Source organism: Aquila chrysaetos, chromosome 17, assembly GCF_900496995.4.
Source record: "Aquila chrysaetos chrysaetos chromosome 17, bAquChr1.4, whole genome shotgun sequence".
Taxonomy (NCBI): Eukaryota; Metazoa; Chordata; class Aves; order Accipitriformes; family Accipitridae; genus Aquila; species Aquila chrysaetos.
In genome coordinates this window covers 10,284,405-10,311,558 of record NC_044020.1, presented here as the reverse complement: position 1 = coordinate 10,311,558, position 27,154 = coordinate 10,284,405, and the positions used below count along the sequence as shown (strand labels likewise).

Here is a 27,154-nt window from a genome sequence, read left to right as displayed (position 1 = left end):
GTGTGATGTTCAAGTGAATGTGGACGATGAGGAGATACACCAGCACCACTCCGCTTCAGCCCTCTCCCTTCTTACTCATGGAGCAGCACTGAGTGCCATCTTGGATTAGATTGTACTTTCTCCGTCAGGGAAATCATAACTGCGTAATTATCTAAACAGCAGCCAAAGAGAGAGGAGAGCAATGGATCTGTTGGCCTGGTAAGGTTTTGCTGGTCACAGCTTCCCCTGCTGAAAAAGCTCCCACTGCAGTACAATGATAAGGAAAGAAGGTACTGAACAAAACTTTCTATCTGTTTCTGAAGCTCTTCCTTCCAAAGCAGGGATTGCAAGTACTGCAATATTGGAAACTTTATACTAGTGCTGTGGAAAAAAACCATTCTCCTGCTGAGGAGACTTCTTCCTATCTGTTTGGTGGTTTCTATTATCCCTTTGAAGTGCTGTAGCTGGTAGTTGGTAGCTGTATTTATGTCCAGGCCATATGGGTTAGGTGGGAAAGTGTTTTCTTCTAACACAGTGGTGAGTCACCTCAAAAGAAGAATACTAATTTGCCTTTAAAAGGATTAGGCTTATAAAACTGGGTTTGGGAATGACTCACCCTTCATTCACTGTAGGAGTCAATGGTAGGACTGAATATCCTACTACTGAGTACACCAGTGTATGTATACTTGTCTTCTGTCACTGGAGTCCTATATCCCCTGTTTTACAAGTCCTACGTAATTGTTCTAGGGCATGAAAAACCCATAGGCAGAGAATTTGGAGGAGAGGTTTTTTTCAGAGTTATGGTATCACAGTGAAAGCAGCAATAGAGGAGCAAAGCTAATCTCTCCTTTTAACTCACGCTGCTTTTCAGAACTGAAAAGCTTACGCAGAAGATCTCCCTGTAGATTTTCTTCATGGTTTTGCTATCATCCTGGTTCTATGTATGCACAAGTTTTTTCCTTTCTTTTGTATGTGCAATGTATGTTTAATATTTTCTCCCAACTTGCTTTGGTCTTGCACTTTTTTCTTTTTTTTTCTTTTTTCTTTTCATTGGAGATTATGTTTGGCTAGTGACGTTGCTGACCACTGCCCATTCGGGAAAACTATTCAGCTGGAAGAGTCTAATTCCCCAAGTGTTGATTGCCACCATGACAACAGCCAGGCCAATCAGATTTACACCCAGGCCAGCCTTCACCTACAAAAGCAAAATGCATCAGAGCACGATCAATGACAACTTGATCAAAAACAGTTAACATGGAAAAAAGAAGGCAGTAGGGTGTATGTATATATGTATACTGGCATATATAGTGTGATAAATTATGTATACTGATTGCTAGAGCCAAAAAAAGCACAGTGAGTATTATGTATCAGACTCTACATTGTGGGCGTATTCAGGAGTGATAGTCAGAGGCTGATGCAGCTCATTTGAAAGCTGCTCAGTTTGTCATTTGAACTTCTCAATCAGATAATTAGAATGGAGAGTTATACCACGCATAGCAGGGTGATAACTACATGACTTACTGTGAAGCTATGTGATAAATGTAATTTCTCATGCTTTCCAGTGCTTGTCTTAACAGGTCAATGCAAAGGATTGTGTACTCCTGTTCTTTGATACCTCTTTAGACCATTACATTCGTAAAAAATAAAGATGAGAAAGGTGCGTATCCTACAGCAGATGTGTGGATGTTCTTAATCTGGCAGCTCAGTCACATAACAGCAGTGCAGATCAATATGACTTTATATTAGCACCATTATCATCATTGTTATTATTGGCTGCTGGATGTGGGGACGAGGTGTTGAGGTTGCATGAAGCATGGGAGGATATACCCAATCTCAAGACTTACCATATCTTTAATCTGGCAGTGCCCATAACTGAAGACAATGGCATTTGGAGGATTACCCACTGGCAGCATCACCGCAAATGAGATACACATGGTGACAGGAATCAGGGTGTATAAAGGGTTGATAAGCAGGGTTTCTGACTGGAAGGAGAGAGGGAGAGGTGTGTCACTTAACTGATAAAAGCCACTGCTCACAATTAGGATGAAAGGACCCTCCCTGCATTATGTGAAGATAGGATTCTGCGCATCTCATCTCCCTAGTTTCTAAACGTAAGTGTGGAAGTCTTTTTGTTGTTTTGGGTTTTTTTTAGAGCAGAGTAGTGCTATAATTTGGAGCTGGTCATGCTCCAGGGATTTCTCTTGAGACATTTCACATGGAGGGAGGGTGGAGACTGCTACTGTTAGGACCCCTTTGCTCTTTCTCCCACTTGTTCTCCATGTCATTCTGTGTTGTGTCTTCTGGATCTTAACACTGACTGCCACTTCAGTCTGCATCTGAGAGAAGTCACAACAGGTTGACATGAAGAACGAACTTCTTTCAGTTGCTGAAGATACAGAGACTGTTATGTAAAGGCCTCTTGCACAGTGGTTAAGAAAACTAGTTGTTTGTGGTCCAAACATGGTCTCGCATGGTGAGAAGGCAGTGATGATAGAATATTCTTTACAGTGATCTAAAGAATTGTTCTTCCACTACAGCCTTCAGTGGTCGTGAAATTTTGCGTTTTCATTTACATTGCTTTGGCCTAGTTTTATGTCAGATGGAAAGGGAAGGGTATTCACAAGGCTAACTTCATTTTGGAGAGGGAAATATCTCCAGGTTACTTTTACAGTCAAAAAAGAGAGACTGCCTTAAGATGGCAGTTCAGACTACTAAAAGTAGATTACTGTTCTAAATTTCTTTTTAGGAGAGTCTCTTTCTGCATGGAGCAGAACTAAATCTGAACTCAGAAGCCGTACAAACATAATTACTTATTTTCATTTGACCATATCTTCATGTTACCTCAGAGCTGTTCACATAATGTACTTTGGGACAATACCATAAAATTGTTATAATAGGGAAACATGATTAATGACCTGCATTCTTGGTGAGAAAAGCTTCACATTACATAAAAGAAAAGAAATAAGACAGTTTTCTGTAACTGCTATTCAAATATAGAATGAAATTTGTATCTCTTTGCTCTGCCTTTGTTATCAGTCTCCTGATTTTTTTCTGTCCCTTACAAACATCTCTGCTTTCATAGAATCATATCATAGAATCATATAATGGTTTGGGTTGGAAGGGACCTTAAAGATCATCTAGTTCCAACCCCCCCCACCATAGGCAGGGACACCTTCCACTAGACCAGGTTGTTTTCCATGTTGGATGATAGTACGCTTACCAGATCACCCCCTTGAACACATTTAAATCTGATATAAAATTCAGTACTACAGGCTTTTCTTACAAGTAGCTAGTGGGTGACTACTGACAAATGAACAACACATTTAAAATAACTTTGATAAAAGTATCTCAAGCTTTATGTGGACTTTACCTATCTTGTTGATTGCATCGTCACCTTTTCTTGTACTTAGACTATGAATCCCTCAGCACAGCAGCTATGTTTTCCCTTTGTCTGAGACGTATTGAATAAATTTCTTGGTGCTAAAATATGCTTTTGTCTGCCTGAGTTTATTATTTTTCCTAAGCCCAAGACTGCAGAACAGTAGCTTGGGAACAGGCTGGGTTTTGTGTGAACAGAATGCCAATACCTTAATGTCCTGAAACATTCCTACAAGCCTGTCAGGAAACAACAGACTAAAAATGTCATTGTTTTTACTCACCATGCTGCATAAAATAGGCAGAAAGATGGTTATGGTTGCTGGATTACTAACAAACTCTGTTACCAGGGACACCAAAATGCAAGCCAGCAGAGTTACAGCCCAGTAGGGAAGGCTGCTCAGGGAGAGCATTTGGCGTCCAATCCATGTAGAGAGGCCAGAGGTCTGGGGAAAGGATAGAAGTGTAAGAATTACTCAATACTTAGTATGTTTGTAAAACAGATTCTTCTCTTTGGAGCAGTTTCATCAGAGAATCCCACCAGCAAATAAACGAAGTTTAGGTCAATGCTTTCTGCATTTCCTTTTGTTCAGTGAACTGGCTTTCACTGCAGTGCCTAATAAATAGTTGTCCATAGTAACAAAGAGATACATCTGGCAGTTAATAACATTAAAAAGACACCAAGACTGATCTTCCCTCTTTCTTCAGGATGTGAACTGGAGTATTGCAAATTAGTGGTGAAGAATTGCACAGTCTGCTTAGTATTCATTTTGAGACTCAAATACACAAATTTAGTTGTCTACGTGTAGGAGTCTATAGGAGAGCTAGCTGTGTATTCATGAATTATACTGCGTGTAGATATAGTCAGTAGAGCCTAGAGTATGATTTGTCCAGTCAGTGCTAGGAGCTTGAGTCAGTTGGCTAAAGAGGAGCATCCAGTGGCAGCTGAGATGTTCCCCCTCTGTCTGGTTAGCTGCTGGCTGAGAAAGTGAGAGGTCTCCCTCAGATCCTGTCTCATGTCTGCCAGCCTTGCAGGAATATCTAGATATTCTAAAGCATCTGAAATGGCAGATGCTTACACATTTGACTTCAGTCCTAACCATCTTTTTGTTAGCTAGATAGCTGTCCATTGAATGCAGGGAGTAGGGACTAGGTTAGGTACAAACTTGGAAGTATCCACATCGTAAATCCAAACTGGGGAGCATATAAAAGGATAAAAGTCCAGGTTTATAATTTTTTTCGGAAGGAGGATAAAAATCTAAGTCAGTACCTTGCACCCAGCTGCTAAGGCATAACCTCCTCCAACCAACACTACAATCTCCCAGGGCATGGTCTTCTGGAAGTCCTTCCAGGTAATGATGGGATCCAGTGTGTTAATATCTGTTGACTTTTCACCATCTCCTGTATAAAAAAAAAGCAAGTGTGTGACCAGTATTACATTGGCCTCTTTGCAAAGATCTTCACATTTTTCACACTAGTAGGAATAATGTAATATCCATGGAAGTTATCTTGAGAACTATCTGTGAGAGAGGTAAAGAAGTGTGTAACCTATTTCTCTGGTTAGCTTGGTCTCAGAAAATGCAGCATATTAATTTCAAATGTCCTGACTTCCCCTTGGCTGCTCTGTTGACTTGAATAGTTATAAACCCCTGTGTTTCATTCTATAGCTTTTTGAGGGACTGTGTGCTCTGTTGTGTATACGTATGTGCAAATTATCTGTAGACTACAAAGATGGAGTTACAATGGGATTATTTTCTCAAAGAAGGGCATTTTCTCTCTCCACTAGGCCATGAAGCTTGATAAAGTGCATTTTTGCCCCTATGTTTTACCTGAGGACGTTAATTTTTTAGATGCCTGAGTATTTTCTTGAAGTAGGAGTTAGAGAGTGTAATTTTTCTTAAATGCTGCATGATATACGTCAGTATAAAAAATAAACATATCTATATACTTCTGTAATCTCTACATAAGAGTCTATGCAGGCAATTGTATTTTCATACAGGACTGCCGAAAGCCTGGCACAGCAAACTGATCAATACCACTGAGTGCTACCCAAATGTGAATGGAAAATAACAATCATTATTATCAAGAAGACTGAGAGAGAAGCACTGCACAAAATTGGAACTTTGTCTGACATTTACTGACCTCTTTTATGTTTATTTTATGACATTATCAATGATTTCTGCTGTATAAGTGATGACCAAATTATTTACTAGAGCTTATCTTCAGCCAGTTTTGCAAACATCTGCCTTACAGTTGTCTGCATGGAACTCCATCTCAACCTTTCCTAAAACTCAGTCCTAAATTTTGATAACTCTGTTAACACAGAAGAGATGGTGGCCTCAGATACAAGATGTATTTGTCATCTGCTGGATGAGACAATATGAATAAAAGCAACAAAAAAGGGGGGTTGATGTAGGAAGAGTTGGTATCAGAGGAGAAACTGAACCCTGACCTTCCACAATAAAAATCTCTTCTTGGAACATTTTACAGAGAACATAAAAATGTCATTAAAGGCACTGGAAAATGTGCCAGATCTCCTTCTTGCTGCATCCTCCTCACCTTTTTCTCTTTTTCCGAAACATGGCTTTTTTGCTGGAATCAGGAAAAGGAGAAAACCAAGAAATACAGAGACGGTGGCATCAGTCCGGTAACCTTTCCTATGAAAGAAACAGTGGGGTTATCATAAAAACACACTAACAGAAACGTTTCCAAGCAGGGTACATGGCTCCAAGCAAATTGTTGCAGGTGAAGTTGTATTTCCACTTCTGAAGTCTTACTAACAGAAAAATATGTCTGCATATCAAGGATACAAATTGGGTTTTTTTCCAATTTATTAAACTGACTCCTGTAGCCAACTTCAATCACTGCTCAACAACTTTTAACATTCCCATAAAAAAGAAATCCCTTTTGGTTTACAAACCTATTAACTTGGAGGTACAGAAAAATAGTGTGTTTACTAGAAGCAAGAAAGAGTGAACACATTCTGGGAAAAAGCCAAACCCAAGTGATCCTTTAGAAATGAACTGTAGATTGATTTTAAATTAAATGTTTAAAACTCATTCTGAAAAAGTATTTTGAGGAGTGCCAAACTCCAGAGATCCACAGGAAATCCCAATATTAGAAATTGTTTTTCTGTCAAAATTAGGATGAAAAATTAAAATAATTTTTTGCACTAGAAACATAAAGAAAATTTAAGTTCAAATCACTTATTCTTTGATATGCATTGTGTGTTATAGTCACTTTTAATATAATTTGTTTTAACATTATTTAAAATAAAAGAAAAAATATTTGCTTCATTCACCATTCTGTGTAATATTTAATTGAAATGGACATCTTGATAAAATTTATCTTCAGAAAAATACACTTCTGACAAAAATTATTATTTCAAAATAAAATTGAAAAAAAAAATTGAATTATAGTTGCAATCTATTCCAGTGACAGCTTCTCTACGAAAGCACTAAAATGTTTTAACTTCAGAATCTCACCTTCCTATTGTTTTACATTTGAAATACATTTATTTTACTTTCCCTACTTAATTCACTCTGTTTACTGAGAAAGAATACAATTTGCCACCATGTGAAGAGATGTAGTTTAAAAAGCAAAAATCCTAGTTTTTTAATAAAGACTTAATTTTTCACACATTGTTAAAAGTGCTGATGATGTTTTAAGGCCAAAAATTATTGCAGAAAGTCAGAAGAAGCTAGGCCATATTCCTGTGCAGTTGTTTAGGGAATTTCACTTACTTCTCAAAAAAAGATGACCACCCTGGTACAAAGCCAGGCTCACGAGTAAACCAAAGCAAGGTCATCAGAATGAAGAAAAATCCAGTCACCATCTCAGGATAGCTAGAAAACAAAAGCGAAAAAAAAAAAAAAAATCTAGGCATTAAATCCAAGGTCTTTCTGAAAACCCAAGAGCAAGTTCCAGAGAAGTAACAAAGTAGAAATTGGTTCCAAAAAAAAAGGATAAAAACCATATGGAAAATAGAAAGGAAGATTAGTTTGAATTAAAGAATTCTACGTTTTGCTCCCAGCTGAGAACCATATAAACCCAGTAAAAAATAGGCTAAAAATATCCGTCTGTATTTGCAATTCAGTAATTCATGGGCAAGACCTGTAGGAAAATATTTATAAATGCTTGTGTAGTATTTGCATTATTATCTGATTAAATGTGTTAACAAGGTAAAGCTCATGTTACTATTCCACTGTGAACACTTTCTATTGCATTTTTTAAAAGTATAGAAAGTGTAAGAGCAAATTACAATGTAGATTAGCACAGATATTTTAAACACATGGAGTATATATAAGGGGACTTGAGGATACTGAGTTTTAATTTAGGATAGATTTAAATTAAGTATGGTTTCATATTTAGGCACAGTCTGAACAACAGTCAAGATTCAGAGTTGATCATATTCAGCAAGTTGATCTGTCAATATTTCAGTTGAACAACACAAAAATGTTTTGGGAAGAATGGATTTTATGGGGTATCATCCCTTTTGAAAAATGAAAAATCTGCAAAATAAGCTTTTCAAGAGACATTTCTTGCCACCATGAATAAAGACTATGGGCAACTGGGAGGGCTGGGCATCTCATGGCATGGGAGATTGGTGCAAAGCCTTTGCTAACAGTGAACTGCTATCCACCAAAGCGAGTATATGCCTGAATTGGGGAGTCCTTTAATGGTTTAGTTCAAAGGTAGAGACAAACCTTGACTCAGATGACCTTTGGACTCTGGTATAAACCTGAATCTTTCCTTTTATTTCCTTTTTCTTTAGAAATAAATAAATGAGCAAATAAATGCATGCTTGTAACAAAGTCTTCAATTTTAGTTCATTTTTGCATTTAGTTCTACTTCTAGCCTGGAAAGGAGGAGAAAGAGCTGACAGTTTAAGAATAATCTACATGAGCCAAAGGCAACATGGAGGGCAATATGAGAGGATGGTCCTGCCTAGAGAGGCAAATTCCTGAGGAAGGCAGGTCTGTTTTACCTAACATTTCCCAGTTTCTTATATTCTTCTTGAATTCTTCTCTCTGACATTTCTTCCCGTTTGGTCTTCTTCTTCTTGCTCACAGAACAGGTCTCTCTAAAACTGAGGTAGATAGCACAGTAAAATTAGACAAGGGCATCAAGTGAAAAAAAAAAAAAGACATAAAAAATAACAGCAATGAGGCAAACTGAAAATTCCAGTTGCCAGGGGCTGTTTGTTAGGAGACAATGTGACTGGGGCAAGGCCTGATGGCAATGTGAAGGGAAATTACTGCACGTGATCTTTGCGTAGCTGAGTTTCCAGATCTTCTGAGAATCAATCCTAGACATAGTAGGAAGGTCCCAGGGTGCTCTGACTAATACTGACTGGTATCACTGAGCCATCTCGAGCTGTGGCTGGGCTCCCTTTCTGTAGGCTTCTTCAAACAGCTGGCGGTGGCCAGATTTTTCTGGTGCCAGAAACCTCCAAAGGCTATGGCTAATTTCTGTCATCACATGGAAAGACTGTGACAGAGGCCAGCTATCAACAGATTTTTTAATGGGGAAACTCTATGCTTTCCAGTTGGATCAGGGGTATCCAACACATATGGGGCTCGGGCTGGCTTTTGGCCCAGGTTTGACTTGAATATTCAGGATTCACAGGAAGTAATGGGGGAAAGCTGTGCTGAGGTTCCCAACAGCTTTCACGACCTGTCTGCTTCTACTAATACTAGCTGTTTCTAAACCAGGCACAATCAGTGTAACAGCAAATTGCCTCTGCCACAGAGGGCAAGGGAATCAGCCTAGTGTTTTGTCCTGGTGAAAAATACCTGTACTTCTGCCAGGGACATAGAAGCACAAGCACATTTCATGGCTGAATATATTTAAACCTGCTATACTTTTGTATGAAAATTAGGTGAAATCCTTAGTTTATTCAAATTGCCTTCATACTATAACAAAGCCTCAACATTCCTAATTGAAATTAAGCTACTTGCAAGCTCACTTTAACCTTTTCCTTTTATTCTTTCCAGTAGCATCACTTTGCTGTGCTTTGAGGCACAGAGCTCTGCTTTTCTGCTCCAGCTGTACCCTCTGTCACACAGCGGTGCGTGGGGTGGGTTAAGAAACCTCTGCAGCTAAGCCAGTCTAAAATAGGCTGCAGCAGCAGGGACTTCAGTGACTGAAGTACCATGGGAGCACAATGGCATGCTTTTATAGTCCCTTCTATTTTAATATCTCATTTGGTACCCCACTAGAGATCCATGCCATAGCACTGGCCAAACCATGGACTACAATCTCACTCCATGTACCTGGTTAAGGCTAGATCCTCAAAGGAATTTGCATAGCTCAAAATGCAGGCAGGCCCTGTCTGGTTAACAAAAAGTCTTAAACAGGCTTTTCATTTCACTTGTAAATGGACATCTATGTGACACTTGGGTTTAGCGCGTTTAGCACTGCTCTGCATTTACAAGTATTTAAATTCCCTTGCAAACCTTGCTGTTAGACTCCAGTAAAATCCACCAGCAGTAATGCAGCTGAAGAGCTATGTGGTTTATAATGGCCAGTTCTATAGTAATGATTCTACCCTTAGCTCTGCCTTGCTGGCAAAAACCATTTGGTGGGTCCGTTATCCTTCCCCCTTGACCTAGTCCAGAGCCTAAAAATCACATGTGACATGTTATTCCAATAGGGCTAAGTAAGAACAGATTGATGACACGGGGCTTCCTAGGAAAAGAGCATGAACATTACGGGAATTCAGTAAACATTTATGCACAGGCATTAGGCAGCTGTTTCAACATGTTATAAATGTTTCTAGGCTTAGGAGGATCTGAAGGCAGAGTATTGTAGCCAAGCTCCTAACATAATATGTTCTTTAATGAACTGCAGTGAACAGGAGTCAGAGATTAAGGAGGCTTGGAATCAACCAGTACTTCGCAAAAAGTCGATAATGCTTCCGTCTCTGGTATTATTTAGAACAACATTAATCAGTATGAGGTCTTGGATGCAATGTGGAATTTCAATTATATTTATTTAAAAATAAAAGCAAGTAATTGAGGGTCATGCTAGGGCCTGTTTCCTCTCAAGATTAAAAAAAAAGAGGACTTAGTTTAGCCTTTCGATTTGGAACTACAAGGCTCAGGAGACTGACTGAGAGAAGGACGTGGAGCTATTCACCTCTAAATTACCTCTTCAAATCTAGTCAAGGTCAGCAGCAAGCATCATTTTAGTCATTGACTTAGGTGAAATAAATTAGTGATGTCAGTTCAGCTTACTATTAAGAGTAAACTAAATCAAATTAAGGCCACTTTAATTCTGAGTAAATGTGTCTGCACCACAATTTAATGCAGATTAACTAATCCACTCTAAATGCACACATTTAGTCAATTTTCATTAACTTTGCTGCGTGCCTCTGCAAAGAGAATACGTGGTACAAATGAAATAGGAGTCTGAGCCTTGTTCTTATTTTGGGGCTAAGGGACTTACTGGTATCAAAATGTACTCATGTCTTAGGCTGTGAGTCCTTTTTACTTTAAAGAGAAACATATATGGAGTCTATTTACCTTTACTTCTAGCTGGTCTTACATTAATTTCATTGAGCTGGAAGCAGATCTAAATAGTAACTTGTTCACTTGCAGTTATTTTTCTATTCATTTTTTAAGCTGTACTTTTCCAAAAGGACTTTTAACAAGATTTTTGGTCCACAATGGGATCCTCATGGTCATGAGAGTCAAAAAATCAGTTGAATGCATAGTAAGGGTTTCCATCAGCGATACCTAGGCACGTCACTCTCAAGCAGCCATACTGTACACGGCTGTCTATGCAGCACAGTTAAGCACTAAGATTTCCTCCAGTAATTGTTCTGGCAAGAAGGAGGAAGTTGTGCCTTAGCTTTTGTCATTTGCAACTGGAAACATCTTTATGACACATGTTCTAGAGGAGCCCCAGATGCCCTGCTTTCATAATCCATGCATCTTGAACAACCTGCACTCACTTGCAACCCAAGAACAGCCAATGCATCCAGAACCAAGTCAGGACCAACATGATGAGGGAGATGGGGAAACTGAACAAAAACCAGGTCCCAAAATTCACCACTTCAGCATTTGGGTAGTGGCTGTAAAGGAAAAAAAGAATGCACAAGAAGTTAGAACAGTGAAAGGACAGGCACCTCCAATATACATAGGTGCACACACTATATGTAATATAGTACATAGATATTACTATATGGAATATAGTGTATGTATACGTATTTGTCATGGCATGATAGACAAATTGCATCAGTATGTGTTTGCAACAGCTGGATTACATGTGCATAGTGAAACCAATTGCCAAAGGATGTCAATCATTGACCACGCCTGACCAACAGATGAGCCTATAGCACTTCACACCTTTAAGGCCAGATGGTCTGGATTGTCTAGCCAGATCCAAAACCCCTTAGAGTTACCAGGAGTGAAATTCTGGCCCTACCTGTGGTTTTTGTTAAAGCCCTTTTTAGTGTCGGCAGACTTAAGAATGGTTCCACCCAGAATCTCTTTGTATGACTTATTGTGGACCACACAAATAATGATGATAGTCTGCTGGACTCTGACAAAGATGTCTGATATGTGCATTTGATGGAACAGTCATAACAGCAAGATCTTTGGAAATTCTGTAAAATCCAAATCCTTGGGTTAAGGATGGCTTCCAAAATTAGTTTTCTTTGCTACCACCATTTCAGAGAGAGTAATGAAGGATACCATGGCAGCAGTGGCAGCAGTAGATGATCAGAATCGGGTTTGAGCTTGGATGCATAGCTGTGCATGAGGAGAATTACCACCAGTCTTCTGACAGAGGTAATGTTCACGACTTTGGGAGCCCTGGGTATATATGATAAAGGAAATACTTAGCTGATCAGAGCTGCTTCTCATCTTCTCTGAAGCAAAGGTGTAAGGCCACATTTCTAAGTTTTTTTTATTTTTGCACTACATGTTGAGCAGCCCAAGTAATAGTAGTGATGCCTCTAGGTTCACCATAAGAACCCGCTTTCTAAGAACCCATAGAACAACTTGAAGCTGATTTTATGACATTTCTTCTTTTGTATTTATCTTTGACAGCTTTGCTATATCTTCATGGCTTTAGTGTTTACTTTTCCAGAGTGCAAAAGAAGTTGCTGAAGAAACTTAAATGTTACCACATGCTGAGGAATTATTTTTATTTTGCATGAGAGAAAGACATGGATATGTATTAACTTAAGCTCCTCCTTTCAACCATTAACTATTAGTAATAACATTAGAGTAGAGGAGGAAACAAAATTGGCTTTAGAAACACTGTCTTACAAGGGTTCCTGGAGGTAGTAAATAACCCATGGGGAAAGCCACAGAGACGATAAAGACCCAACCACCATTCTCACACAGCCACAATATCACTTACTTGTTGAAGTGCTCTAAGAATATGAGGCTAGTGGAGGTCCCTATGATGGTTGTCAGTCCTCCAATGGTTGCCGCGTAGGAGATGCTCAGTGAGAGGCATTTACAGACCATGTGGTCATGTCTGGTCTGATACCGGTACTTAGTGCTCAGACCCAGTTCTGAGGGCTTAGGAGGCAGGACCAGTATCTGAGCCTGTGAGGGGATACATTCACAAAAGCAGCTGATCAGAACAGCAGCCCAACTTGCTCTAATGCCATGGTGATACTGGTCCCAGAGGAACAACAGGTTTGCGTAAGAGGGGGCAGTTTTTTCTTCACAGGGATTAACTGGGATCAGAACTAGAAACCTGTCCAGGGGCCTGAAATTGCCTTGTCTGGGGCAGAAATGTAGGACAAACAGTAATTGGACTTCTGGCTATGGTTTTGGCCAGCTCCAGTTCTGACTGGAATCTCAGCGGGATACCGAAAGCCTTTGTGGGCTGCAGGGGCGGGCTGCCAGCACTGCAGCAGTAGGAATCCATAATCCTTGAGGCTTATGAGCAGCCACCAGACAAATGTTTGGTGGACTTGTTGCACTTATACTGGCTCAGGGAGTCTAATTAGGAATGGAGTGCTAGGGGCCTCAGAAACGGCATGAAAAAGGCTGGGCAATGGGAATAGGGAAGAATAAGCTGCAGGAAAATGTTGCTCCAAAAGAAGCTTTCTTAGCAGTGACAGGAAAGTCTCCATGTTGGTAAATCAAGTTCTTGTACTGGAAAAAAGGTACAGTCCTTCCAGGCACTCCACATGCAACCCAAGGCTGTAATTTAGGATCAGGAAAAAGGCAGCAAGTGGTTCAGATAGCTTTGTTAAATTTATTAATTTGGATTTGGTTTTATGTAGTAAAATCGGTCATGCTATAGGTTCATCATCATCGTGAGGGTACCCTGGGCAAAATTCCTGTAGACTGAAAGTGAAGTGAGTATATTAGTTACAAAATAAACACTGAATGTGTATGGGAAATGGGTATAAGAAGAAATTAAGTCTCAGGAGCAGCACATTAGCCCTTATTGGAAACATACACTCAGATTCTTTTGAACTGTGAATGCAAATTCGTGTGTTGATTTTAGCCTGATATTTCCTGGACATCAACTTATGCAATAGTCCGAGCATCAATTGCTTCTTGGATCCGCTCAGGAGAAGCAGAAATACTGGAATGGACTGATGTAATGGAGGCTTTTGACTGTGGATATTTGGCAAGACAAAAAGGAGGTGGATACTAAGACTACCTAACAAACTGGCTGAACAGTTAAATGGCCCATGCTTGCTGCTGGTTTAGTTCTGAGTAAGATTTTGTGTGTCAGGGATTGTTATTTTTGAGTTGGGCTATTTTCCATGGAGGCTTTGCGGAAATAAAGTGGGTAGAACAGCAAATAAGAAGGGAAACTTGTGATCACATTACTGAATGTAAAGCTAAATGAATTTTACTAGCCATTGGGGGAGAGTCTTCTGAATATACCTGTGCTGGGGGCATCTAAATGGGAGCAAGAACTAGCAAAAGGCCAAGCCATGACTGCTGTAAGATGATGGAGAACGATTCCATGTAACACAGCTTACAGGGAACAAATATGAAGCAGTGGGGAGCAGGTGATGTTCACATCTGTCTTTTCCCTCATCCCCTGGGTCTAACATCTCCTTACCTGAGGTAGGTGCTGCCCATTGCTCTTAGAATTCATTGTTCCAATAGGATTGGCTATCATGTGCACACCATTCATACTCTGTAGGGAGGCAAATGCCTTTAGATTAGCTTTTTTTCTGTTCCTAGGAGCACTTAGATTAGAATTTATGATGCTTTGTAAAGGTCATGGGTAGTGGGCTTTTGAAAAAAAAAAAACAACCAACCAACCAACCAAAAAAACCCCCAAAACCCCACACTAAAATTTCAGCTGTTAACTTTACACTGGAAAAAAAAGATTTAAAAAAAAACAACAACAACCTCATTTTATTTTAAAGTGATCTTAGAAGTCAGATTATAATAAGTTTAGGTCTTCTTCCTCTGCCGTGTAGGAGAATCTAACAGGTCCCTTGCTAGAGGCTGTGACTTTGTGATATGCGTAGGTTGTTCTAGTAACTGAGGTGTCTCAGCTGCAGAAGCTGGCAATACTTGGACAATAAAAGGTCATATCTGAACTTGCTAGAAACCATATGGAATTGTTAGTTTACTGACTGGATCTCAGGATCTCCAGCAATAAATACAACACTACAGAGCTAATGTTCCCCAACTTGATTTGTGTAAGCAGGTTGATAGGTTAAATACAAAGCAGGACATTCTGCAATACGTACTCTCTGCCAACAACCACTACTTGTTTGAAATAAAGGAAACAGCAGTTTGTTGCAGAGCTGTGTGGACTCTGCTCTGATGGTTCCTGCATTAGAAGACAGTGTAGCTCAGAAGATACTACCTATGACAATACCTTTGAGTGCATCAAGGAGCTGAAGTCAGTAGTAGTAGCACTAAAACAAAGAAAGGAAAATATACTTTAAAACTGCCTGTTCACCCAGCTCCCTCAAAAGGCACACATCATGGGTAGGAGGGGCAACATCTGCAGGAGATCTAGTGCCTACTGAAATGGTGATGAATACCATTTATAAGGACCTTTTATGTGGTGTCTTGGCCAGATACATGAGTCATCATTATGTTTCACAGCTCTATCTTTGTGCAGCAATGGGGTTCCACCTCCGTGCAAGAAAAAATATGTATTCTAGGTAGTACATACCCCATTCTAGGAATGGACTCCATTCACAGTGGAGTGAATCACCAGGCAATCCAGCACTACCACTGTCTTGTTCTACTCAAGTTCTTCCTCTGCTGACCTCTCCAATGCTGTTTCTGAGCACCTACCTGTACCACATTAAAGCTTTCACTAAAATCTGTCCTGTGTGGCATGTGGACCATGCAAACAATCCACTGAACTTTTACTTTGACATTGAAAACAGATTTAATTCCAGAAGATGTGCTACTTTTCTTTTCCTGCCAAATTTCAAGCTCTTTTTCAAGTAATACTATTTTAATAATAGTTCTGTTATGAAATATCCCACACATATTCTTCAATAGGGCTTAAAGGGATTAATGGCACAATGCCAAACTGAAAATTTGATTCTATACTGCACAGAAAATATGGCTAGGATAAAAAGAGATAACAGAGGGAATATTGGAGGACCCATTAGTCTCCAGAGAAATGAGAAAACTATTTAGACCTTGCAAGTTAACTTAAAGTCATCAACATGTGCTGTTTGAATAATGTTTGGTTTAAAGTAAATTTTTAAAGGTGTAACAAGAACTTGTTTCTCTTATTTTAACACTTGTGAATAATATAGAGGGAGCTCAAGAAGGGACTGTGTGATTTATTCTCACACCTTGTAAGAAGACGCTCCTTAGGATTTAACCTATACTATAGTTTTAGGACAATAACTTTGTATATTCTCCTGTGTACCTTGAACTGCTGGTTGATTTGATGATTTCACAAAGAAATTAGTCCTTTCCTTGATTTGCCCTTTTCACCTTACTAGATTTTACTGCAAATAGAGATCTGGTTGAAACTGCTAGTGTTTTAAACTTCCAAAGAAATTTGTCTATATTAAAAGAAATATTTTACAGGGCTTTTTGGGGGAGGAGGGGTGGTTTTTGTTGGTTCTCCCCCCTCTGGCCCACATCTCTCTCTTGAATGCTCTTGAAAGTTCAGACTTTCCTCAGGAATCCTCTGTAAGAGTCTTCCCTCTGGATATGTCCTGTGGGCACTCCATACTGTGCTTGGATCCTCTCCATCTCTGTTCCTTCAGGGGAACAGAAATAAAAATCTGTGGGCAGAACTCTCTTATACAGCACAAACACAAACTTCAAAAGATCTTTCAAACCCTGAGAAACATTTTCCTTCTCTCTGAAATGGCCATAGTGTTAAAAAATACATAAATACTGGGAAGCTTTAGTGAGATCCAGACCATTACATTAATCCCATTTCTCATATAAGCCTTCCTTGTCAGTCACATCTGAAACATTCACTTGTAAGCTTCTGCTTGCCCTTCCTGGCTCTACTCCTGGGTTCATCTCATTGCAACCTGTGTAGGGCTCAAATCTCCAGTCGTGATGTACAGGGTTCATTCTTACTCCTCATTGATGAAGATAAGCTCCAGTGAAGGTTGGCCATGCTTTTCGCTGAGACCTGCAATGAAGGAAGAGAAAGCAGCCCTTGGGGTAAGACCTGAGCTGAGCCTCTGGGCCGCAGCACCGAACCTGGAAAAGCTACTGCAAACAAAAGCTTGTCCAAACCATCTCAGTTACTCTGTGACCCTTATGCAGCATTTTATTGTGTCATATTGTCCCAATCACATGCCTCTGGCAATTAAAAGACTATCATACCTATGTATAATAGGCAAGGTTAGATGACATCATTTTCAGACCGGAATCTGTGAATTGAAAGAAAAGAGAGATTCTTTTCTTCCCAAATCCTTTCTTTCTGGGAAAGAATGAACGAAACGAACCTCAGAGCTCTAACCAGTTTTTTTTGTGGCACCTGCTCTGACCTGGGCAGCCTGGGAGGGCAGGGGTAGAACAGGCAAGTGTGGGATTGTCACAGAGCACACTTTTGGGCCTCTTCTACATTTCTTTTAATTTCTTCTCAGAGGTTTCCTTCCAGCCCTGTAAAATCCTATGACCTAAGAGTTTATGACACATAAACTCCAGTAATGCCCTAATTCAACATAAATAGTTTCCCAATTCCAATTGTCCCATCACATCTTGAAACTTTCTTTCATTCTTTGAAAGAAATATCAGAGTACAAAAAGAAAGAGTATGGACTAGGTCTTTGGCAGTACAAGTCAGACAACTCTGACCTCGATAGAATTTGAATATTGTGTATCAACGAGTCTGGTCACTGATAAACAAATGAGAAAAGAATGGCCAATATTGACAAATACCTATTGGCTCGTTTTCTTCAATAATGGTGCTGCCTGCAGTACTGATGACCTCGCGCTCCTCCTCAGCATTCACTAGCTCCTGGAGCACTGCCTCCACGATTGGCATCACCATGGCTGTGGTGGATGTGTTGGAAAGCCACATGGAGAGCACCGTGGTGCAACACATAAAGCAAAGAAGCAACCTGGAGTACAACACAGGGAAATCTTCTTGAGGCACTTTCAGAAGTATTAAGGGCCTCCTTGCCTAACATTTTCATTAGTCAACTGATAAGTACGCGGTGTCTTTTTCTTTTTGTGGGTGCCAAAATATCATACTGTGCGCAGATAAAATGCTGCCTTGTGCTGAGAACTGTCATAAGACAATGTATCACTGGAAGCCATTTGCTGCCCCACGTGAAAATCGGCATGTGACGTGAGAAACAGCGTTTTTCAGTTTATCCAGGTTTTAATCATCCTTTTGTGCTTGCTAAACAACAGGCAAAGAACGAACAGAGAGACTAAAATCAGTACCAGTAAAAAATAGAGAGCAAAGGGACAACAAGTCAAGGAGTAGGAGGTGGCAGAAAGAGGATGAGAAAATTTGTAAGCTTTCAAACTCTGAAATGAAAGGTGGGTAGGAAAAAGAGCCCCAAACCAAGCTAGCTTGTACCCATGGATGGGAAAGTTGGAGATGTTATTTGCTCTTTCAAGCTGCTGCTGTCAGCCTCAGACTACCCCAAAGTCAAAGGTTCACTCACATGCCTGGCTTTGCTCCAGCCATCATGACCATGCGCAGGGCGATTCGCTTGTGGAGATTCCACTTTTCTACAGAAGCTGCCACACAAATCACGCCCATGAGGAGCAAAGTTGTGTTCTTGAAATATTCGGCAGCCACCTGCATTAAGGACAAGGGGGAAACAGTCAGTTAAACAAGCAGTAACTACCCTACACAGAGATCATGCTGAATGAGAAGAAATATGGTATTGTGGATTTTTTCCCCTTACAGAAAGAATGATGGGGAGCTGGAGAAAATGAAGAATTCGTGAGTCAAAATGCTCTCTTTAATCTCTTTCATGTTGTGTTTACAAATAACAAGGCTCTATACCCACTTGTTAGTAGGTTTCTCAGCTTTGAAGACATCAAGATAGATTTTACTTCTTTGAGCAGGATGCTCGCTGCCTGCAGTTAATCACTCAGCTAGGTCCAGATTGAAACAGCCACAGAGAAACCTCTGCACTGAAGGCAGCTTATTCAAGTGCTTCATCTGCTTTTGGAGATGTCATTGTCTACCTTGTTTGTATTTCTTATGTCTTGTTCAACTGTTGGGCAAAATGTGGCATCCCTAGAACTTACAGCTTCAGAAAAAAGTCCTTTGGGACATGCTCGCTGAATGCAATAGTGAAAAGTTGGGATATTGCTGTGATGATCCACAAACCCCGTGCTAGAACTTTTCACAATGGAAATCCATCTCCATTGTATCAGGAAAACAGGGCAAAGTTTAAAAAAAGAAAACTTTAATTTAAAGGGGATGAGCAAAAATCATCAACTGGCTCAGGAAAAAATTCAGAGACAATGCATGGTCCTCCAAAGCAGCATTCTTGAATGTGGGGCTTGCTAAGATATGAGATGTTCTGTGAAGTGACTACAAAAATAACAAATGAAGCAAACAAAAACATTCACACACACACACTCTCTTGTGTGAAAGCAAACAAATAGGAGAAAATAAAAGTTACAGACAGATGCTTGGAGTCTAGCTAAATTTTTCATTTCATTCTGATGCAATCCTTCCCAAGCTGTTGCTGGAATATTTTTCCAAAAACATCGTTTCTTCAGTTTAAAACTATTCCGCTAACCAAATGTAGATGCCAGCATTTTAAAACAATTAAAATCAGTAGAAGCAGTATTTTTTCCATTGTCCTCAGTTATACTTATGGTGCTCCATAAAAGTGCAAGAATGACACTAATGTTATTTTGTGAAAGCTGCAGCAAGTTGAGTATTTAATTATATTTATTTAACAAATCCCTTGTGGTGACCTAAATAGACTTGTCCATCACAGTTGTGTGCCAGAACTTTTAAATATCACTTTTTTGGCTTTCTTCCACTGGTTTCTTTCTCATTAACTTTCTTTATTTTCCTGCTACCTTGTTAAAAAAAGATCTTGAACTGAATGAAGGGAATCCATCAAGCCAGCAGCACAAAGAATCTGTTGTTTTCCTTTATTCCTTTCACAGTCATTTTGGAGAAACAAGTGAATACTAATATTCTTATTAATACACACATAAACATATACAACACACTGGCTTATGTTCTTAAGACCCTGTGAGTTATTTGTAGCTTAAACTGCTAGGCAAGGGCCCTTGGTTTCTTTGGCACTCCAGAACAGCAGACTGGAAATACTGCAGCATCATCTGAGTTGTTTATTTTAAAATACAGGGTTTTATTCTGTTCCTAAAGCAAATAATACATTCTCTGCAGTAGTCTCACTGTCATTTAATTTGATATTACATTGAATTTCTGTCAGGCTGCCCTTAAATTTTCCCTCTCCAATATGCTGCAGAATTTTGTAATGAAAATACGTAACTACTTTACCTTTATGTTAGAAAAAAAAATCTTGAAAATATTTAACTGTGTTGGTATGGAAATGTATCTGATTATATTACACAGTTGTTATACCACTGGGAGGAATAAGACAGGTCATAAAACTCTTGGTTCATGCTTGATTCTATCCATTTATTGGTATGCCCAGTGCTAGATTGTGTTAGAAATCAACAATTTTACGGTTGCTATATACTTTTCTGTGTTCTTATCTGTATTTCTAGTCCTTGTAAATCAAGTGGGATGCCCCCCCAACCCCAAAAATGAGAGAGAAAAAAGCAGGGGAAAAAAAGCTGTAGATTAAATAAAATAAATTCTTGGCATATCATGAAAGAAAGTAACATTTAAAAAAAATACCCTCAAGTAAGCAAATTCAGAACTGATCATAGAGACTTTTTTGTACAGCTACTCCTTGCCTTAGAACTCATGGCTACAACGCAGCACTAAGATTACAGCTTGGAAAAAAAGACTAGACATTCACCTGGATAACAAAATTATCTAGTCTTACACATCACCTGTAATAAATATAATTGGAAGGAAACTTTACAGTTTATTCCATAACTGCTGTTTACCTGGTTTTGGAGGAGGGGAAAGGTGGAATCCTTTGATACAATAGATTTGGGGAATTATTGGTTATGCAGTAGCTGACAGGATGGACACCTCTCTTGGCTAATACAGCCTTCTGTGTATCTATCTTCAGTAGAAGAAAGAGCTGGTTGGCCCAAGTTATACATTACAAGATGTACACTTTTTCTTCCCACACCTCTTAGTCTTGCTAGTCCACTAAGATTAGTTTATTCAGATAATTAACTGAGAGTAACAATATTAAATGATAAAAAAGTGCATACTGGTCTGACCTCACTGGACTTCATGACTCCAAAAAGTGGGTATAGGAAAGCAGGAACTAAGGCTGCTGCACCAAGAGGTACGGCTTCAGAGACCCAGTATACAGCCGTCACGATCAGCACGTAGGCACAGGAGGCTTCCTGTAGGGAGAAAGCACAGAGGTTATGTGTTACTGCCCCACCACCTGCTGTGGACGCCTTGTGACTCATCAGACTGTGGGTACCTGGACTTAAAAAAATCAACAAGGACTGCATAAGGACCTCCTAAGGTGCAGCCGTTTGGGTGTGAAATCTAGGCTACCACCTGAATAGCCAGTTCCAGAAGATGACACTAATGAAAGGCTTTGCACATAAGCTAGGGCAAAACATTGGGATAAAAATATTTATCAGCAAAATAATGGTTCCAACTGCATTGACAGATTTGTTTGATTTCCATAATCCAATATTTACCAAATGTTCAACCATGACTCCTCAGATTTGGCCTGTGGAGCTGGTATTTCTACACAGCTTTCTTTCCAATACTGGACAAGAATAGGAACCCGTAGTTTTCAGGATCAGATGAGAACGTTCACATTTGCCATAGCACGGATAAAGCTACATAAAGGCTCTTTTGGGAAATACTCTGAAAGATTGCTTTTTTTAAACAGTGTGCAAACCTACATTTTGTGTCAGTTGTTTTTATTTTCTCAGGTAATTTCCACAGACCCTTGGAAGCCGAGCACAGACCTGAAGGCCTTAGAGGCAATGGGTTAACAAGAGTAAATCAGCCCAATTTGCTGCTGTCCAAGGTACTGGTAGAGAAAGCCACGACAAGATCGTGCTGAGCATTCCTGGAGAGCGGGTGTATGATGGAGAAAGGTGCTATCTGATGAATATTTTTACATGAAAACACAGCTAGTCCACAGAAGTCTTCTGGTACATTTTTTTAGATAGATATGTCTGTCTTTATGGCATTCAGTGGAGTTCTCCTTAGGCTCAGTTTGTTATCCTTAGAAGCCTGGGGATATTTCTTACTAATAATTATAGAAATTACCCTCAGGAAAATGTTTTTCCTTTCTTTTCCTCAAATTTGAAGCCAGCTCCTGTACTGGGTCTAACCGGCAGTTCTATGGAAGCTAGTGGATCTGCACTGATTTACACCAGCTCTAAATCTACCTGTTCTTCACTAATCTCTGGCTATTCCGTAAGAACTTACCAATCCGTATGGATTCACAGCTCACAATGGCTATTGTTTAGAAAATTCACTGTTCACAAATGCTATTTGAGTGTGTTAAAATATAATTTCATTCCTTTTGTTTCCTGACTGGATGACTCCCAAATTAAGCAACTTTCAAGAAGTCACACAAGCAATTCCCACAGATCCTTGTGCAAATCGATGATCGTGTATTACACTTCCTTTTTTTGCAATCAGTTTTGTGAACAAGATGGTGAAGTCTAAAGTAAGACTATACAGGGGTGTGGGTTCAATAGAATGAATCAATAGCTTCTATTTAAATTCATGTTTATACATGCCCTTTTTACATTACCTCTAACAAAGAGCCACAATCAGCTGTTCCTCTTTTTTAGTATAGCTTATAGTAACAACAGGCAGAACACAGCCCGGAGAAAAAGTTAAGATAGATTGCTACATGCCATTTCCTTTACTTGCTTAAAAATTGCAGCCAAGCTTGCTTAGAAGCTTGGGTTTAAATTATCTGCCAGACTTTGCTCTGACTCCTGTTTCAGAAAAGTGCAACATTAAACAGTTCTGATTCAAGTAAGCAGGGCCATGAAAATAAACTGAGATAAGGTCATCAGAAAAAATAATTTCCTTGAATCAAATAAAGTCCAATTACTTTAGAGACTATAAAGAGTATCTGAAAGGCTATTGGAGAAATTTAGCTCTGGATTGTTCTTTTATGGATGGACAAGTACTCTGAACTGCACAGAAATGTGCATATTTGTTTCTCTTCCTTAACTTTTATAGAAGAGTGGTTTAGGTTTTATGCTCCCCAGTACAGGTTTCGTTAGTCCTCTATGATGAGGTCCTTCAGCAAAATATTACAATAAAAGATTGTACTGCAGTTGTAGCTTCATTGCTACCAAGAAAAAATTATAAGAGAGGCTTGAGAAGGTTGGCTTAGAATGGATGAGATCAGAGGGATTTTTTTAATATTCATGGGTTATGAAGCATGCACTTTATAAAATGGAATTGCTATACTGTTTGAAACTCCGAAGACCAGTGTTCAGTTTGTAACAACTTCAAGTGATCACTCAGTAAAAAAACAAACAATAATTTTGACTTAAAAATGGAAATAATTTAAGAAGTGAGGCGACGGGCATTAGAGATTTTTAGTAATCTCTACTAGGAAGACAAAACTATTTTAGATGAGACTCATGGAGCTGATGGATTGGCTCATAAATATTAGCCAACTTGCTGCTTGGTCACCTTTAACTACATAATACTTCATGGTTAATATTCCACAGAAAGCAGAGCATAGGGCCATTTTTGTGACCTAGTGACTGACACATTTTTTATTTTTTAACTCATTAGGTTCTGCTAACAAACTATTATGTTTGCATGGGCTCTGTATGACATCCAGCAGTTGTCTGAGGAGAAAAATGCCTTTTAATGAAAAAGCATTGATTTTTATTTTGAAGCAGTGCAGATGTAAGGTCCAAGAGATATGTGTTGCTAAAATTCACAAAATTAATTTAATCCTAACCTGATTCCAAACTATTTTCTCACTCCTAATATATCCTTCTTTTTAATTTCTTTGAGCGTAGATTGTTATTTTCTATTACTCCTCTGTGTGTAGCAATAAAGTAGACTGATAATGGAAATGGAATAAGACAAAGGGAAGTTGCATCTCTATCAAAACGTAGCTGGGATGGGCACTGAGTCTTTGTGTTTCCTACACACTAGGCTCTAATCAGTTTACAAACAAAACTAAAATAAAGCACATTTTTAAATGGTATAAAACTGGGTACTAGGAAAGTCCAGTTTGATAATCTCCACTAAACACTTAAGCAGCTTGTCTAGCAACTTTCTTTATTTTCTCAGTGCTTTAAATCAGCTCATTTCCACGAGAAACCATATTAATCTCCTCTATTTAATTGAACTGAATTTATATATTTAATTAATGGTTACCAGAGCTACTAAGTACTGGACTGAAGTAGTGGCTGTATAATTTTAACTGTTTCACCCTTCTCACTTCTTGGTGTACCACTGAAAATTACTGTTAAGCCCACTTCAGGGCTTGAAGCAGGGAATAGAAAAACATGTGATGGTTGGAGGGACTACCACCTATCTTCAGTCAGTCCCTTATGTGAAAAGAAAATAGAAGCTGAAAGGAAACCCTGGCTAAAAATTCCACAATAAGGGTCATACATAAAACTTTTGTAACTAAAACATCTGAGGATCTCAGAGTGATTAAGAAAAAGAATAAACTCTGTGTTGGAGATTTGCCCACTTGAGGATGTGCATTGCATATCTTGCATGCAGGCATGTGCTTAAGCTGTGCAAAGAAGAAGTAGTCTAGCTTCTGGACTACCATCTTTGAGCTGATGGGATCATGCTATATTTCCCTCCCTTCAGCTTGTGTAAATAAAACCAAAGTTGAATGAAAGTATGCCATCCATGGCTGTTCAGAGCATGTTCTGTGCTTTAGGGTCCTTTCTGCTCATTTGGCAAGGTGTCAACATCACCTGATGCTGCAGGTCTCACAGCTTACAGCAACTCTTGCTGACTTTGGAGGAGTCATCCACGTGTCCTTGATTGGGTTCAGTGTGGCCACAGGGTCACCGGTCATAGGAGACCCTGCCCGCAACTGACTGAATTCATGTGGCATGCTTTATGGTATCGAGTGGCTTTATGAAAAAAGGTGGATAAAGATGAAAAAGGCAAAAATGCTTCGACGTCACTGTTAACAATGAGGGGAATAAGGACAGAATGAAGAAGACCCACAGTTTGTAAAGCACACAATGTTTTTTTCTGTATGTGTCATGACCTGAAAGGCATTTATGCACGTCCAAAACCTGTTGTACAAGTCATTGTTCACGTTTAAACTTGGGAAAGGGAAGAGGAATTCAAGCAAATTTTCTCAGTTTTTTTTTTTTACCAACCATTTCTTGTCAAAAAATAACAGAAAAGAAGCTGTGGACATTATTCCCATTAGCCATACAAACAGTTCTGAGTCCTCGTGCTCCCTTTGATTGCTCTTGCCACTACACATGTAATATTCCTTTGATATTTCCAGAGTTATGCTGGTATCATCAAAGAAGCTGCAAGCTGATTTCCTGCAGAAATGCAAATATAAACCACCTGGTAATTCTGATCTCTATAAGGAAGACAGAAAACTAACATAATTGTCTGATAAATGAAAATGTAAGTAAGTGAGCAGGTGACAAATTTAATCTTCAGGTTTAAGAAGTAATCATATTGAATTGGTTGTAACAATGTAAATGCTACACTAAACCACTTGAATAGTGTATTGTCAACTGAGTTTATTTGGTGTAGATGTTCTCTTAATAGCATTATAAACATTTGTCCAACTCTGGGTCAGATTCATGGCTATGCTTTATCATTCATGTATATATAAAGTGGATGTAAAACATCATCTGATGGCTTTTCATATCAATTTGCAGTAAAGCAACACTATGAAGTGCACAGTAATAGCGCAGAAGAGCTTGTACTGTATAATAGCAATTCTTGCAGCAATACTGTCAGTGAACTTCTGTTTCAGCACCCATACGATGCTAGTACAATTCCCTTGGTTATTAAAGAGTTTCCTTATTGCTTCTGAATTCCTGTGTCTCTGAATCCCATAGGGAGCAAACGTGGGTGACAAATTTTAGTGCGGTGAATCTCTTATTTCCTAGGAGAGGTTCTCAAGGCACATCGTGCATGCTGCAGTTACAGTGCCATATGGGCATGTCAGGGAGTATCTGTTCTTATGTCACCCTTCCAGTGACACTGGGGGAGATTAAACCCTTTTCTAAAACAAGCCTCTGTGAAATGGTGAGCTCTGCTGTTCTCTGAAGAAGAGCACAATTGTCTGTCATTCATTCCCTCTCTTGAGAGAGAAGAAATGGAAAACCACTATAAGAGGACAGCCGAGATATACATTGAAGTTCAGAGCAGGAAAACTCTTTCAAAGTGCAACATACAGTTCAGTGGTGTAGGAACATTTCCTTGCTATGAATACTGTTTTTCTTTCTAAACAAAATACTACAGTTTTATTTTTGAAAACTGCTATACAATTTCTAATCCTTTGCATTTCTATTTGATAAAGTGGTAGTATTCATAAATCCTCAGGTACTAGAAGTCCCTCTATGCATACTTCCTATTAAAAGCTAATGACACTAGAAGTGCTCCTTTTAAAGACCTCTCCTTAAAGAACATTTTAGTGGATATGTTTGTTCTGTTCCCTCTTCCACACACACATTAGTGTACAATAAGAAGAGATACAATATTTCTGCTTTATAGTGCTTTACTAGCTTCACCTGGTTCTTCAGCTCCACTTGTGACATGACTCAAGGTAGCTCTGGTTCTTACTGTGGTGACTTCTCAGTGACTTTCCCAGTCCTTCAAATTTGAGTACTTGATTTTTCTAAGGGCAATGCTTATTTAGGTCTTTGCCTTTCTTTTTGCACGCTGCAGACTTACCCTGCATGACTAGCTACTGCACTCAGAGGCTTTGTTAAAAAGAAAATGAAAAGGTACTTACGCTGCTGGGGTATAAGAGTGGCAGAGGAAGCAGCAGAAGTGGAATGAGAACAACAAGCAAGAGGTTTCTGGATCGGAGAATCTCCTTCATCATTGCCATGCTCTTTTACTTTCTGGTGGCTTTCTTCTCCTTGGGTTTCTTCTCCGGTTCCTTGGATACTCCAACTTTCACTCCACGTTTTCCTTCACCTGTACCTGGATTTCACTGAAAGGTTTCTCACTGCCTCATTTCCTATCCCCACCCAGTCACCCAAAATAGCTTTCTTAATTTGTTTATTCTTCAATCTGTTGTTTTGAAAAGAAACCTTAATGATTTTTCAATTAAAAAGACGTTCAGTTTAAGTAGGGCT

General features: G+C 39.2%; 1 protein-coding gene across 2 annotated transcripts; it reads right to left on the bottom strand.

The window, feature by feature from the left end:
• Positions 1-507: 507 nt before the first annotated feature.
• Positions 508-26,935, bottom strand: SLC13A4 (solute carrier family 13 member 4). Of its 2 annotated transcripts, XM_030040936.2 has the most exons (16): positions 26,806-26,935; positions 21,110-21,238; positions 18,415-18,551; positions 17,678-17,859; positions 16,869-16,923; positions 15,178-15,217; positions 14,404-14,481; positions 12,727-12,917; positions 11,312-11,431; positions 8,342-8,443; positions 7,098-7,199; positions 5,914-6,011; positions 4,625-4,755; positions 3,639-3,800; positions 1,824-1,961; positions 508-1,174 (listed from the first exon to the last, which is right to left on the bottom strand). In XM_030040936.2, the coding sequence occupies exons 1-16, from the start codon at positions 26,902-26,904 to the stop codon at positions 1,037-1,039; spliced, it is 1,902 nt and encodes a 633-aa protein (XP_029896796.1). In that variant the 5' UTR covers positions 26,905-26,935; the 3' UTR covers positions 508-1,036. The 2 variants fall into 2 exon arrangements, with proteins under 2 accessions (XP_029896796.1, XP_029896797.1); XM_030040937.2 differs by lacking the exon at positions 7,098-7,199 and having other exon boundaries at positions 26,806-26,910.
• Positions 26,936-27,154: the final 219 nt, after the last annotated feature.

What these genes read in the sequence shown, in the direction of transcription:
- SLC13A4 (XM_030040936.2), bottom strand. Translation starts at nt 26,904, where the DNA reads ATGGCAATGATGAAGGAGATTCTCCGATCCAGAAACCTCTTGCTTGTT. An exon ending in CACTCTTATACCCCAGCAGC is followed by an intron (nt 21,239 to 26,805) that starts GTAAGTACCTTT and finishes TTCTCCCTACAG; the next exon opens with GAAGCCTCCTGTGCCTACGT. An exon ending in CTTATCTTCATCAATGAGGA is followed by an intron (nt 15,218 to 16,868) that starts GTAAGAATGAAC and finishes TCTTTGTTTTAG; the next exon opens with TGCTACTACTACTGACTTCA.